This window comes from Ranitomeya imitator, chromosome 5 (genome assembly GCF_032444005.1).
Source record: "Ranitomeya imitator isolate aRanImi1 chromosome 5, aRanImi1.pri, whole genome shotgun sequence".
NCBI classification, from domain to species: Eukaryota; Metazoa; Chordata; class Amphibia; order Anura; family Dendrobatidae; genus Ranitomeya; species Ranitomeya imitator.
The window spans coordinates 396,094,884-396,110,367 of NC_091286.1; the positions used below are offsets into that span (position 1 = coordinate 396,094,884).

The 15,484-nt window shown below is 39.2% G+C and overlaps 1 protein-coding gene across 3 annotated transcripts in view; it reads right to left on the reverse strand.

Annotated features, from left to right (window-relative positions):
• MYOM2 (myomesin 2) overlaps positions 1-15,484 on the reverse strand; it is a 253,595-nt gene that overhangs the window by 217,880 nt on the left and 20,231 nt on the right. For 2 of the 3 annotated variants that reach the window (XR_011312429.1, XM_069726900.1), the window contains exons 2-4: positions 13,529-13,656; positions 4,480-4,599; positions 765-960 (exon numbers count right to left, since the gene is read on the reverse strand). Coding sequence is in view for 2 of the 3 variants with exons in the window: in XM_069726900.1 (XP_069583001.1) it covers positions 765-960; positions 4,480-4,599; positions 13,529-13,635 (423 nt within the window). In the remaining variant the exon portion in view is untranslated. The remainder of the gene's footprint in view (positions 1-764; positions 961-4,479; positions 4,600-13,528; positions 13,657-15,484) is intronic. The other variant, XM_069726901.1, reaches the window with a different exon arrangement.

Sequence of the window (15,484 nt, forward strand, 5' to 3'; positions counted from 1 at the left end):
TTCCATCAGTCACTTACTTTTCTACTTACTGTTTTATCTGTTACAGATCTATCAGTCCTCTGAATGCTGAGCTCTGTGTAGCCCCACCCCCACCACTGATTGACAGCTTTCTGTGCACACTGTGCGAATGCAGAAATCTGCTAATCGGTGGGGGTGAGTTTATACAGAGCTCATGAATATGTAGGACTTCAGAGCCCCAGGTTTACTAGTCATCTAGTGATAACCTAGTGATAATCTCCTGTTGATAGAACAGTAATTTTATCAAAACTACATCAAACAGCCAAGTAAGTGATACATTGCTGAAATCAGGGTCTCTGTCTCCTCTTTATGCTGCTCTTAAAGCAATAAGTCTGCAGTAACTCTGCATGACTGTAGACTTATGAATTCCCTAGGTGTATGCATTGTACGCTGCAGGGATTCACCGGTTTTGACCTGAGACTGGAGGATATGTATGCGTTATACATAGTCCTGGCCAGATCCCAAATAGTGGGCGTGGCCTTGCTCCATACACTTGCATAGAGCAAGGCAGCGCCCCGACTAGAGACATGGGTGTGGCAGACTAGAGGGTGCGGCCTCGCCCCATACAAGTGACCAGGAATATGTATAACACATGCATACCCTCCAGTCCTGGTGAATCTGAGTGGGATTCATAAGTCTGCAGTCACACAGTGCCTGCAGAATTATTGCTTTGGACCGGAAATCCCCTTTGAGGGGATAGTTTTCAAACACTGTATAAGGATAGCTATAAAAAAATATTGATTTACCATCCTCTGAATAGACACTTTATCAATCTGTTCCCTTGCCAGGGCCCGTGCAATACGAACGTCTTCTTCCAAGAAGGCAAGCTCTGTGGCATAGCGAACACTTCGGTCATAGCTTCTATGTTGCTGCTGAGACCTTTGCTCAATTTGTTGCACAGCGTGCTGCTCGGAGCGCTGCTCGGCACGTTTCTCCTGTGTCCTACATTATGGAATATGCAGTGAATTAAAAAAAATACTAAAACATGTATATAGTATAGCTCTTGTTATTTCACAGAAGGCTTCACTAAATTCCTACAGCTACAAGATGGCAGTCCATGCTTTGAAGTAGGCAAACACAGAACAAGCGCAGAAAACAGCATCAGTTCTACGTAAACTGAAGTTAATGGTATTAATGCATAATGGAGATCTTCATAATAGGAAGAACATCTCTATACCATGCAAGTATTGAGACAAAAAAACAATTATGACCAGCTACATGTAAATAAAGTGTACAGAAAGAAATAGATTGATAGATAGATAGATAGATAGATAGATAGATAGATAGATAGATAGATAGATAGATAGATAATGGATAGATAGATAGATAGATAGATAGATAGATAGATAGATAGATAGATAGATAATGGATAGTTAGATAGATAGATAGATAGATAGATAGATAGATAGATAGATAATGGATAGTTAGATAGACAGATAGATAGATAGATAGATAGATAATAGATAGATAGATAGATAGATAATGGATAGTTAGATAGATAGATAGATAGATAGATAGATAGATAATGGATAGTTAGATAGATAGATAGATAGATAGATAGATAATGGATAGTTAGATAGATAGATAGATAGATAGATAGATAATGGATAGATAGATAGATAGATAGATAGATAGATAGATAGATAGATAATGGATAGTTAGATAAATAGATAGATAGATAGATAGATAGATAATGGATAGATAGATAGATAGATAGATAATGGATAGATAGATAGATAGATAGATAGATAGATAGATAGATAGATAGATAGGATATATAGATAATAGATAGATAGGATATATAGATAATAGATAGATAGCTAGATAGATAGATAGATAGATAGATAGATAGATAGATAATGGATATAATATATAGATAATATATTGATAATAGATAGATAGATAGATAGATAGATAGATAGATAGATAGATAGATAATAGTTAGGATATATAAATAATAGATAGATAATGGATAGGTAGATAGATAAATAGATAGATAGATAAATAGATAGATAGAATATATACATAATAGATAGATAGACAGATAGAGGATAGATAGATAGATAGATAGATAGATAGATAGATAGATAGATAGATAGATAGATAGGATATATAGATAATAGATAGATAAAATATATAGGTAATAGATAGATAGATAGATAGATAGATAGATAGATAGATAGATAATGGATAGATAGATACATAGAAAGATACATAGACAATTTGAGATACAAAATTATTCAAATTTAGAATGAAACAATATCATAATACAATATTAGTCTATTTTAGCTCATGCATTAGTCCTCTTAAGATTTGCTATTGCATTAGCAATAGACATTTTTCATCAGCACATAAAGGAATAAAGCATGGTTGCATTTTTTGAAGCCTGTAGATACCACAGCATATGATGTGAACAGACATTGCAACTCTGGTTTGTAAGGTTCTGGCTTGAAGTTACATGGCTGCCAAAGGTTAAAGGCAAAGAAAACAAAAAGGAAGGAAGGAGTGAATGAAAGAAAAGCCGAAGGGAAAAAAGGAAGATGACGAAGTGGATATATCAGAATCAGAGAGGGAAGGAAGAAAAGAAAGGAAGAAAGGAAGAAAGAAAGAAAGAAAGAAAGAAAGAAAGAAAGAAAGAAAGAAAGAAAGAAAGAAAGAAAGAAAGAAAGAAAGAAAGAAAGAAAGGAAGAAAAAGAGAATAGCAGGAAACAAAAGAGAAGAAATAGGCAAAAAGGAATTAAAAATAAAAAGAACCAGCAAGGGAAGTAGAACAGGAAAGTTTATTAAGAAAGGAAGAAATGAAGATTCTGTATGTTTCATTGGAGTCATCTTCTCCCTACAATTTTACTGTCAGTCTTTGGATTAAGCATAGCTATACCATTATCCTGAATGTGCAAACCTACACACTCATGGGTCTATCTACTGTATGTAGTCAAACAAAAAGGTGCAAGTGAGATGCAACAAATGATGCAATATGGAAACAGGAACACATGGGCTACTTGCACAGTGAACAAGTCTGTATGATGCAATATGGTAGACGTCTGTGGGTCAAACATGTTTGACAGATTTTCATCCATGCCTTTTTTTTCAAACATAGGCATTACATGTGTGGTAAACCTAAGTGCCTAAACACACAGGCCTGAATTACAATAAATATGATTGTGTTCTTTGTTATCTATATATATAAAAACTAGTGTATGTGTGTGTGTATCAATGATGATGGTTGTCATGGTGACGATGATGTCATAATAAGTTGCAATGGTGATGGTGATGTCATAATGGTTGGCATGGTGACGATGTCATAATAGGTTGTAATGGTGATGGTTATGTCATAGTGGTTGCCATGGGGACGATGATGTCATAATAAGTTACCATGGCGACGATGATGTCAGAATGGTTGCCATGGTGAAGATGATGTCATAATAGGTATATGGGCACAAGACTATGGAATGGAGGATGTGTATGATGGGTATATGGGCACGGCACTATGGGATGGAGGATGAGTATGATGGGTTTATGGGCATGGGACTATGGGATGGAGGATGTGTATGATGGGTATATGGGCATGGCACTATGGGAAAGAGGATGTGTATTATGGGTTTATGGGCATGGGACTATGGAATGGAGGATGTGTATTATGGGTATATGGGCATGGGACTATGGGATGGAAGATGTATATGATGGGTATATGGGCATGGGACTATGGGATGGAGGATGTGTATGATGAGTATATGGGCACGGGACTATGGGATGGAGGATGTGTATGATGGGTATATGGGCACGGGACTATGTGATGGAGGATATGTATGATGGGTATATGGGCACGGGACTATGGGATGGAGGATGTGTATGATGGGTTTATGGGCATGGGACTATGGAATGGAGGATGTGTATGATGGGTATATGGGCACGGGACTATGGGATGGAAGATGTATATGATGGGTATATGGGCATGGGACTATGGAATGGAGGATGTGTAATATGGGTATATGGGCACGGGACTATGGGATGAGGATGTGTATGATGGGTATATGGGCACGGGACTATGGGATGGAGGATATGTATGATGGTATATGGGCAAGGGACTATGGGATGGAGGATAATCATTATAATGTGTTATAACTAACCACAGTTAGTTACTATGCCCGGGCAACACCAGGCTCTTTAGCTAGTTGGTTATAAATCTCAAAAATATTGTTTTTCCTTTAATCGCTAGTCTGTTCCATTGTATGGTGTATAAGAAAAAGTCACTTGCTCTCAATGAATGGGGGCCATGTTATATCTACTGCAGAGCTGTATTATTTTAACATGCTTGTGTTACCTGTGAGATGTGATGGGATGATATAGCTATTGCATATTATTATGACATATTAATTGATACCATATTATGAAAACACATTAATAGGTCATGTTGTAAGCGTATGCTCTAACTACCCATGCATGGTACACAATGGCATGTACCTTCTTTTAAATTCAGGGACATAGTATTCTTGAACATCTCTATCAGCCCCACATACACATTTTACTCTGGAACCGGAGGAAATTGATGAAACTCTTTGAGTAGAAGCAGAACTACTTCTTCTGTAGTGACAGAGAGAAGAGATGATGTTGCACGTACCTGTCGTAGCTCTGTGACATCACTACTGTTAGATACACAGTAATATATGTATACAACACACCATCATTATACACATGGCAAGCTTGGCTTGCTACATTGTAACCTCCATCAGAGAATACAGAACATTATCCAGCACTGCAGCCATCTCTCGGAGAAGAACGTGTATCTTTATTCCATCATTAAATGTCGCAATCAGGTTCCAGCTCTTCCTCATGGCAGTGAGGAAGATTAGACAAGATTGAAATCCGACCGCATCAGCAGTTTCTTGTCACTTCTCCTAAATTTGTAATGATATTTTGTGGTGTAAATGCCACTGTTCTCCTGATTCTGGTTTTGCTTTTTTCCTGTTCTAATTCATCTACATTCTTGAAATATGGTCCTCTCTTTAACACAAAGTGGGTTTCCTGAGGACCACACCTATTTAGCTAACAAGACTAGATTTACATATAGTTATGACAGGGCCATATTTCAGGGACCAAAACTAAACAATGCCATATTCAGGAGAACAGCAGCATTTCTAGTTACATAGTTATTAAGGTTGAAGGAAGACTATAAGTCCATCTAGTTCAACCCATAACATGTTATGCCAGTTAGAAGTGACATATTTTTGGGTGAAGTTACAAACCTTTCTGCAGTGTGAATTCTTTATCCCTCTAAGGACTGACGCACATGACCATTTTTCTAATTCGACTACTTTCTATGATTTTCAAAGATAGCACTTGTAACCATGATAATCTTTGGGGTTGTTCACATGTCTGATTTTTTCTTCAGAGCGAGTGGTCAGCGGGAAAAATTGCAGACACCACCGATTTTGATCCAAATGTCAGATAAAAATCAGTAATGCAAGTCTAGGGGTCCGTCAAACAAATCTGATCGCAGTGAGATGACATCCAATAGTGATGGAATTTTCATGAACTGACCGAAAGAAGAAGGTGGATAATTTTCTCTCCACATCAGAGAAAAACTGATACCTCTTGGATCAAACTCTGATCAAAGTATGATCAAAATAGTATTAACGTTTTTTTGGAATGTGGAGAAAATGGTTGTGTGACCCTGCTCTAAATGGGATGTAAAGTTAGCAAGTTAAATTGTCCTTCTGCCACACAGAAAGCCACCGGTATTATAAACAGTATGTCGTAGATCACAGCTTCCCTTAAAGATTTTGCATTGTGATTAAGGATCTTCAAGTCTCAACCTATCACCATATTTTTGTACAAATTGATATTAAACAATTAAAAATGTTGGTCCACAGCCAAAATTTATAAATAATAAGCATATGATTGCTATGGTTGACACCGCTGAGACCCCCAATGATCACTAGTATGGGGGTCCTGTCTTCCCGGTCAGATGGAGCTGCGGAGTGCTTCAGTCAACATCTATGGCACTGATAAAAATAGCAGAGTGTTATGATCAACACTGATTGAATTGTTAATGTCCCTGAAGGTGTCTCCTTTTAAACTAGGGACACAGGCCCTCAACGTGCGTCTCAGAAGTTGGATATACATGTTTGTTGAAGCCCGTCATGAGAGCTAACTCCCATAAGGGCTGGTAGTGCAGTGGATATGATGTCCACAAATAATGAATGCAAGTGAACTATTCGTGAAGGTGGAAGTTTCCTTTATTTTAATGAGGCTACTGAACAGGAGATCATATGTATTCTTACATTTTTTTTTCCACTGTGCGTGAAAATTCTCTTTCCTTGCATTTTTACAATATAGCCACAAATACGTGAGGCTAGATTTGCAATGTGTTTGGGCCATAAGTCAGTGGCTCTGTTTGGCTTCTCTCTGACACCTTAAAAATGGGATTCTGGTGGTACCCCTGATGGTGACAATAGCTTTAATAAATCACTTTGTGCTCTGTCTGGCCTTTGACTAAGCATTGTCCACCTTTCTGAGGCAGGCACAAAAGTGTGGTTGACCAGGCTTTTGTGCCTGCCTCAAATGCAGTGTGAACATTCCCAAATCTGTTTGCATATTATAATGTACAAACAAGGAACTTCTCTCTTTGGTTATATTTAGGGATGGGTGAACCCAAACTGTAAAGTTCTGGACCTGTACCGAACACATAGTGTTCGGTCACAAGGTCCCGAACATGGGTTTCCATGAGAAACCCGTGTTACAGTTCGGTTTCAGTTCAGGTCCAGGGTCTGTAAAAGAATACAATTAATAATAAACATTATAATTATACTTACCTGTCCAGCGACACGTCCTCCCATCCTGCTGTCTCCCGGCCGCATCTGCTTCCGGGGCCGCTCATTAACTTCCGGCCGACGGTGGCCAAAAATTTCTGAGCACCGAGTAGTGGATTGAATAACTCAAAAGTTAATGAGCGGCCTGGGAAGTAGATGCGGCCGTGAGACAGCGGGACGGGAGGACGCGTCGCTGGACAGGTAAGTATAATTATAATGTTTATTATTAGTTTTATTCTTTGTTTTACAGCCCCCCCCCCCCCCGCCAAATCCCATGTCTGTAAAATCCAAGCTCGGGGTTCGGACGCAAGTTCGCATCATCTCCTGCCCCGAGCTCGAACTTTACAAAAAAACTTGGGCGAACCCGCCGATCCCGATCATGGGGGGGTTCGCCAATCACTAGTTACAGTGGGGCAAAAAAGTATTTAGTCAGTCAGCAATAGTGCAAGTTCCACCACTTAAAAAGATGAGAGGCGTCTGTAATTTACATCATAGGTAGACCTCAACTATGGGAGACAAACTGAGAAAAAAAAATCCAGAAAATCACATTGTCTGTTTTTTTAACATTTTATTTGCATATTATGGTGGAAAATAAGTATTTGGTCAGAAACAAACAATCAAGATTTCTGGCTCTCACAGACCTGTAACTTCTTCTTTAAGAGTCTCCTCTTTCCTCCACTCATTACCTGTAGTAATGGCACCTGTTTAAACTTGTTATCAGTATAAAAAGACACCTGTGCACACCCTCAAACAGTCTGACTCCAAACTCCACTATGGTGAAGACCAAAGAGCTGTCAAAGGACACCAGAAACAAAATTGTAGCCCTGCACCAGGCTGGGAAGACTGAATCTGCAATAGCCAACCAGCTTGGAGTGAAGAAATCAACAGTGGGAGCAATAATTAGAAAATGGAAGACATACAAGACCACTGATAATCTCCCTCGATCTGGGGCTCCACGCAAAATCCCACCCCGTGGGGTCAGAATGATCACAAGAACGGTGAGCAAAAATCCCAGAACCACGCGGGGGGACCTAGTGAATGAACTGCAGAGAGCTGGGACCAATGTAACAAGGCCTACCATAAGTAACACACTACACCACCATGGACTCAGATCCTGCAGTGCCAGACGTGTCCCACTGCTTAAGCCAGTACATGTCCGGGCCCATCTGAAGTTTGCTAGAGAGCATTTGGATGATCCAGAGGAGTTTTGGGAGAATGTCCTATGGTCTGATGAAACCAAACTGGAACTGTTTGGTAGAAACACAACTTGTCGTGTTTGGAGGAAAAAGAATACTGAGTTGCATCCATCAAACACCATACCTACTGTAAAGCATGGTGGTGGAAACATCATGCTTTGGGGCTGTTTCTCTGCAAAGGGGCCAGGACAACTGATCCGGGTACATGCAAGAATGAATGGGGCCATGTATCGTGAGATTTTGAGTGCAAAGCTCCTTCCATCAGCAAGGGCATTGAAGATGAAACGTGGCTGGGTCTTTCAACATGACAATGATCCAAAGCACACCGCCAGGGCAACGAAGGAGTGGCTTCATAAGAAGCATTTCAAGGTCCTGGAGTGGCCTAGCCAGTCTCCAGATCTCAACCCTATAGAAAACCTTTGGAGGGAGTTGAAAGTCCGTGTTGCCAAGCGAAAAGCCAAAAACATCACTGCTCTAGAGGAGATCTGCATGGAGGAATGGGCCAACATACCAACAACAGTGTGTGGCAAGCTTGTGAAGACTTACAGAAAACGTTTGACCTCTGTCATTGCCAACAAAGGATATATTACAAAGTATTGAGATGAAATTTTGTTTGACCAAATACTTATTTTCCACCATAATATACAAATAAAATGTTAAAAAAACAGACAATGTGATTTTCTGGATTTTTTTTTCTCAGTTTGTCTCCCATAGTTGAGGTCTACCTATGATGTAAATTACAGACGCCTCTCATCTTTTTAAGTGGTGGAACTTGCACTATTGCTGACTGACTAAATACTTTTTTGCCCCACTGTATATTAAAAATCAGCAAAGAATCTGAAATATTGAAAGAAGAATTTTAAGGTCACATGGTGACTTTAATTGTTTGTGAATATAATCAAAATAGCCTAATATAGATGGACAATTTTGTTTGTGTTTTTGTAAAATAATAAAGATGGCTGCAGAGCAATTATGGAGAAAAAATATACTGTATTAAAACACAAAATGAAAGGATTTCTTAATGAATGTAAGACAATGAACTGGACGGAAAGAAAGAAAGAAAGAAAGAAAGAAAGAAAGAAAGAAAGAAAGAAAGAAAGAAAGAAAGAAAGAAAGAAAGAAAGAAAGAAAGAAAGAAAGAAAGAAAGAAAGAAAGAAAGAAAGAAAGAAAGAAAGAAAGAAAGAAAGAAAGAAAGAACATCATTGAGAAAATCTATTATACATAAATAGCACAGAAAAGAATTTCATTCATTATTTGGCATCAGCAATTCTATTACGGTAATTTAATTGCAAATTATGCATATAAACACTTCTAACAGCTAGTTCTTTTATTCAATGTCTAAATTTTCCATGTGTACCACTCTGTTATAACAAGCTACACTGCATTCACAAAGTATTTATTCCCTCTCTGATTTCTTCTATTTTCCTATACTTAAAGAGAACCTATCACCTCCCCAGGCATTTGTAACTAAAAGAGCCACCTTGTGCAGCACTAATGCTGCATTTTGACAAGGTGGCTCTTTTTAGTTCGGGTCCCTGGCAATGCTGCAATAATCTCTTTTGAAATTTGTCCCTCATACCTGTGAAATCGTCCGGGGGGCAGGTCTTTCCCCCTAATCCTGATGCCTCACAGCCGTCATTCATGGCCTCTGCGCGCCGGGCGCCGCCTCCTCTTCCTTCAGTAGTGTCCCCGACGCCTGCGCTGTAAGTTCGAAGGGCAGCGCAACAGCGCATGCCTGAAAAAAAAAATAACAGCACAGGCGCCGGGGATGCTACCGAAGGAAGAGGAGGCGGTGCCCGGCGCGCAGAGGCCATGAGTGATGTATGTGAGGCGTCAGGATTTGGGGGAAAGACCTGCACCCCGGACGATTTCACAGGTATGAGGGACAAATTTCAAAAGCGATTATTGCAGCAGTGCCAGAGACCCGAACTAAAAGATCCACCTTGTCAGAATGCAGCATTAGTGCTGCACAAGGTGGCTCTTTAAGTTACAAACGCCTGGAGGGGGTGACAGGTTCCCTTTAATGTGTAAAAGCACGTTCAGAAAATCTTTGCTAATTAAGGATAAGTTCACTCGACCGTAGAAAAAAAATCATCCGATTTTCAACCAGAACGGACAATTTTTCATCTGAATTGTCATAAATTTGTCAGTCCATTTTTGTCCATCCGTATGTACATTTTATTTTACATCTGCATGGAATCCATTTTTATACATTAGTAGTTAAAATTTACAACAATAAATACAGTTTCCTGTTTTATAAATTGCAATATATCCATAAACATCGGATGCCATACTGTTGATCCACGTGGGATCTGATGTTTTTTGCTCTCTCATAGACTTGAATGGGCAAGTCTCATCCAAATTCCTGAATACACTAGTGCAAGCTGCGATTTTTTTTGTATGTGTACATTCGGTCAACTGAATAGCACAACTGAATCATATTGGTTCTAGCGCTGTCCGAATGCTGTCAATTTTTCCATGGAGAGCACTTGGGCTATGTTCACATGGCTGTACATTCTGTCTTACAGTGGGGAAATAAGTATTTGGTACACTGCCGATTTTGCAAGTTTTCCCACCTAAAAAGAATTGGGAGGTCTGTAATTTTTATTGTAAGTACACTTCAACTGTGAGAGACAGAATCTTAAAAAAATCCCGAAAATCACATTGTATTTGCATTTTATTGAATGATATATGTATTTGACACAATAGTAAAACAGAACTTAATTTTTGGTACAGACTCAATATATATCTTCTCCAGATCTTTCAGGTTTCGGAGCTGTCGATGGGCAACATTGAGTTTCAGCTTCCTCCAAAGATTGTTTTTGGGGTTCAGATCTGGAGACTGGCTAGGCCACTCCAGGAGTTTGAAATGCTTCTTACGAAGCCACATCTTTGGTTGCCCTGGCTGTTTGTTTTCGAGTCATTGTCATGCTGGAAGACCCAGTCACAAACCATCTTCCGTGGTCTTATTGAGGGAAGTACTGTAGGTTGTTGGCCAAAATTTTGTGATATATTACCCCATCCATCTTCCCTTCAATATGGTGCATTAGTCCTGTCCCCTTTGCAGAAAAGCACCCTCAACGTATGATGTTTTCCCCACCATGCTTCAGGGTTGTGTTCTTGGGGTTATACTCATCCCTTTTCTTCCAAACATGGCGAGTGGAGTTGATACCAAAAAGTTCTATTTTGGTCTCATGTGACCATGTGATCTTCTCCTATACCTCCTCTAGATCATCAAGATAGTCATTGGCAAACTTCAAATGGACCTGGACATGTGTTGGAGTGAGCAGGGGGACCTTGCATGCCCTGCATGATTTTAGTCCATGATGACGTAGTGTGTTACTAATGGTAATGTTTGAGACTGAGGTCTTAGCTCTCTTCAGGTGATTGACCTGGTCCTCCCATGTAGTTCTGGGCTGATTTCCGACCTTTCTCAAAATCATCCTTACCCCATGAGTCAAAACTTGCATGGAGCACCAGACCAAGGAAGATTGACAGTCATCTTGTGTTTCTTCCATTTTCTAACAATTGTGCCAACAGTTGTTGTCTTCACACCAAGCTGCTTGCCTGTTGTCCGGTAGTCCCTCCTAGCCTTGGGCAGGTCTGCAATTTTGTCCCTGGTGTCCCAAGACTGCTCTTTGATCTTGGCCATGGTGGAGAGGTTGAAGTGTGACTGATTGTATGTGGACAGGTGTTTTTTATCGATGTAATGAGTTCAAACAGGAGCAAATAATACTTGTAATGAGTGGAGAGTAGGAGGGCTTCGTAAAGAAAAACTAACAGGTCTGTGAGAGCCAGAATTCTTCCAGGTTGGTAGGTGATCAAATGTTTAGTTCATGCAATAAAATGAAAATTAATTATGCAAAAATCATGCAACGTGATTAACTGTATTTTTTTTCAAGATTCTGCCTCTCAGAGTTGAAGTGTAGGTGGGAAAACGTGCAAAATCGGCTCTGTATCAAATACGTATTTTCCCCATTGTATGTATATATATATATATATATATATATATATATATATATATATATATATATATATATATATATATATATATATATATATATATATGGGGCAGGCGCAGTAAGTCACCCAGGTCCCCCGCCTTACAGTGTCTGTCTTTTCAGCTGATTGTGCCTCCTCCTCCTAGCAATCACCGGGAAAGAATTGCTAGGAGGAGGCACGATCAGCTGAATATACAGATGCTGAAAGGCGGGGGACCTGGGTGACAGGCTGACACACGCAGCGCGCATGCCCAGGAATCCTAACCCCGCACTGTGCATAATGCATAACACACTGCGGGGCAGGGATTCCCAAGGTGGGTGGCCACACTGCCCGCACAGGCGCAGTCTGCAAGCCTGGCTGGGACGTGAGATGGCCAGAGCTCACTGCGCCTGCCCCACACAGTTGTACACAGCGCAGGCGCCGGTTTTGAAGCTAAAACAGCGTAGAGGGGACGGCGCCGAAAGCCCCTGAAGATTGGAGTGACGGCAGAGTAGCGGTTCGCCTCCCTGGCGAAAGATAGGTATTTTAGATAAGTTTCAAAGCGCTTTATTTTGGGAATACATGAACAAAAAACTAAAAGAGCCACCTTGTTAGAATGCAGCATTACTGCTGCACAAGGTGGCTCTTTTAGTTTATAACGGCTGGAGGGGGTTGACAGTGGCCCTTTAAGTATATAATTTCCCATGTGTTATTTCATAGTTTTGATGCCTTCAGTGTGAATGTACAATTTTCATAGTCATGAAAATACAGAAAAATCTTTAAATGAGGTGTGTCCAAACTTTTGGTCTGTACTGTTTATATATATATATATATATATGTATATATATATATATATATATATATATATATATATATATATATATATATATATATATATATATATATATCAGGCAGCACACCAAGAAATTGTAAGTGAAAAAAATAGATACAAGCAGGAGGTATATATAGCAGCATTTCATCATAATATAATTACAAACTCATTAGTGAAAATATTTACACATATTGATTTGATATGGGTGGTCATACTTCCAAATAGAAGCCACATGTGTTCATTTACATGTGATTAATGCATTTTGCCCTTTATGTTAATGTAATCATTGATGTTATACATTTTATGATATTTGATGCTTTTAATGCAATGAATATATTATGAACTGTATCACAAAGCACATGTTATTATACTGTACACTTATGATTCAGATGTATTTTCACTACGATTTTGTAATTATAGTATGATGAAAAGCTGCTATATATACGTCTTGCGTTAATCTATTCACTGATTGAGGAAGGTTGTGCACAACCGAAACATTACTACAAAAGTCAACTTTTTCACCTACATTTTTTTGGGAGCGCTGCCTGCTTTTCTTATTTACATTACAATTGGATAATTGCTTGGTAGGCTTTCCTCCCACTGTTCTCTCTACAGTACATTTATCTTATTTCAAATAAATCCCAGACACTTAAAATTACATTTTAATCAATTATGGACAAGCAGCACTTACTTTTGTGTTGAATATTCTTGGACTACATATCTGCTTTGAACATTGCGGTAAGAGTGGTCATAATGCTTATGTCTCTTTTGATAATAAGGAACGACCTTGGAAGACATGGCAGCAGCCTGTCCCTAGAACTAGAGGAAAAAATGGCAAGAATTTAACATTTTAAACAGCTGCAAGCTTAAAAGTACATACATATATTATCTGAGGTGTCAAATAATGCCATGTTGCTGCAGTGAGTTGTGTTTTACTGAAAAAAACAAAATGTCTCTAACTCAATAGTTTAGCAATGGGAAGCCCACGACTTCTGTGATTACAAATCACTTAACCCCTTTACCCCCAAGGGTGGTTTGCACGTTAATGACCGGGTCACTTTTTACAATTCTGACCACTGTCCCTTTATGAGGTTATAACTCTGAAACGCTTCAACGGATCCAGGTGATTCTGACAATGTTTTCTCGAGACATATTGTATTTCATGATAGTGGTAAAATGTCTTTGATATTATTTGCGTTTATTTGTGAAAAAAACGGAAGTTTGGCAAAAATTTCGCAATTTTCCAATTTTTATGCCCTTAAATCACAGAGATATGTCACACAAAATACTTAATAAGTAACATTTCCCACATGTCTATTTTACATCAGCAAAATTTTGGAACCAAATTTTTTTTGTTAGGGAGTTATAAGGGTTAAAAGTTGACCAGCAATTTCTCATTTTTACAACACCATTTTTTTTTAGGGACCACATCTCATTTGAAGTCATTTTTAGGGGTCTATATGATAGAAAATAACCAAGTGTGACACCATTCTAAAAACTGCACCCCTCAAGGTGCTCAAAACCACATTCAAGAAGTTTATTAACCCTTCAGGTGTTTCACAGGAATTTTTGGAATGTTTAAATAAAAATGAACATTTAACTTTTTCACACAAAATTTACTTCAGCTCCAATTTGTTTTATTTTACCAAGGGTAACAGGAGAAAATGGATGCCAAAAGTTGTTGTACAATTTGTCCTGAGTACGCCCATACCCCATATGTGGGGGTAAACCACTGTTTGGGCGCATGGCAGAGCTTGGAAGCGAAGGAGCGCCATTTGACTTTTCAATGCAAAATTGACTGGAATTGAGATGGGACGCCATGTTGTGTTTGGAGAGCCCCTGATGTGCCTAAACATAGAAACCCCCCACAAGTGACACCATTTTGGAAAGTAGATCCTATAAGGAACATATCTAGATGTGTGGTGAGCACTTTGACCAATTAGGTGATTCACAGAAGTTTATAACGCAGAGCCGTAAAAATAAAAAATCATATTTTTTCACAAAAATTATATTTTCGCCCCCAATTTTTTATTTTCCCAAGGGTAAGAGAAGAAATTGGACCCCAAAAGTTGTTGTGCAATTTGTCCTGAGTACGCTGATACCCCATATGTGGGGGTAAACCACTGTTTGGGCGCATGGCAGAGCTCGGAAGGGAAGGAGCGCCATTTGACTTTTTAATGCAAAATTCACTTGAATTGAGATGGGACGCCATGTTGCGTTTGGAGAGCCACTGATGTGCCTAAACATTGAAACACCCCACAAGTGACACCATTTTGGAAAGTACACCCCCTAAGGAACTCATCTAGATGTGTTGTGAGAGCTTTGAACCCCAAAGTGTTTCACTACAGTTTATAACGCAGAGCTTTGAAAATAAAAAATCTTTTTTTCCACAAAAATTATTTTTTAGCCCCGGGTTTTGTATTTTTCCAAGGGTAACAGTTGAAATTGAAACCCAAAAGTTGTTGTCCAATTTGTCCTGAGTATGCTGATACCCAAGATGTGGGGGGAACCACCGTTTGGGCGCATGGCAGACCTCGGAAGGGAAGGAGTGCCATTTGGAATGCAGACTTAGATGGATTGGTCTGCAGGCGTCACGTTAAATTTGCAGAGCCCCTGATGTAACTAAACAGTAGAAATCCCTCACAAG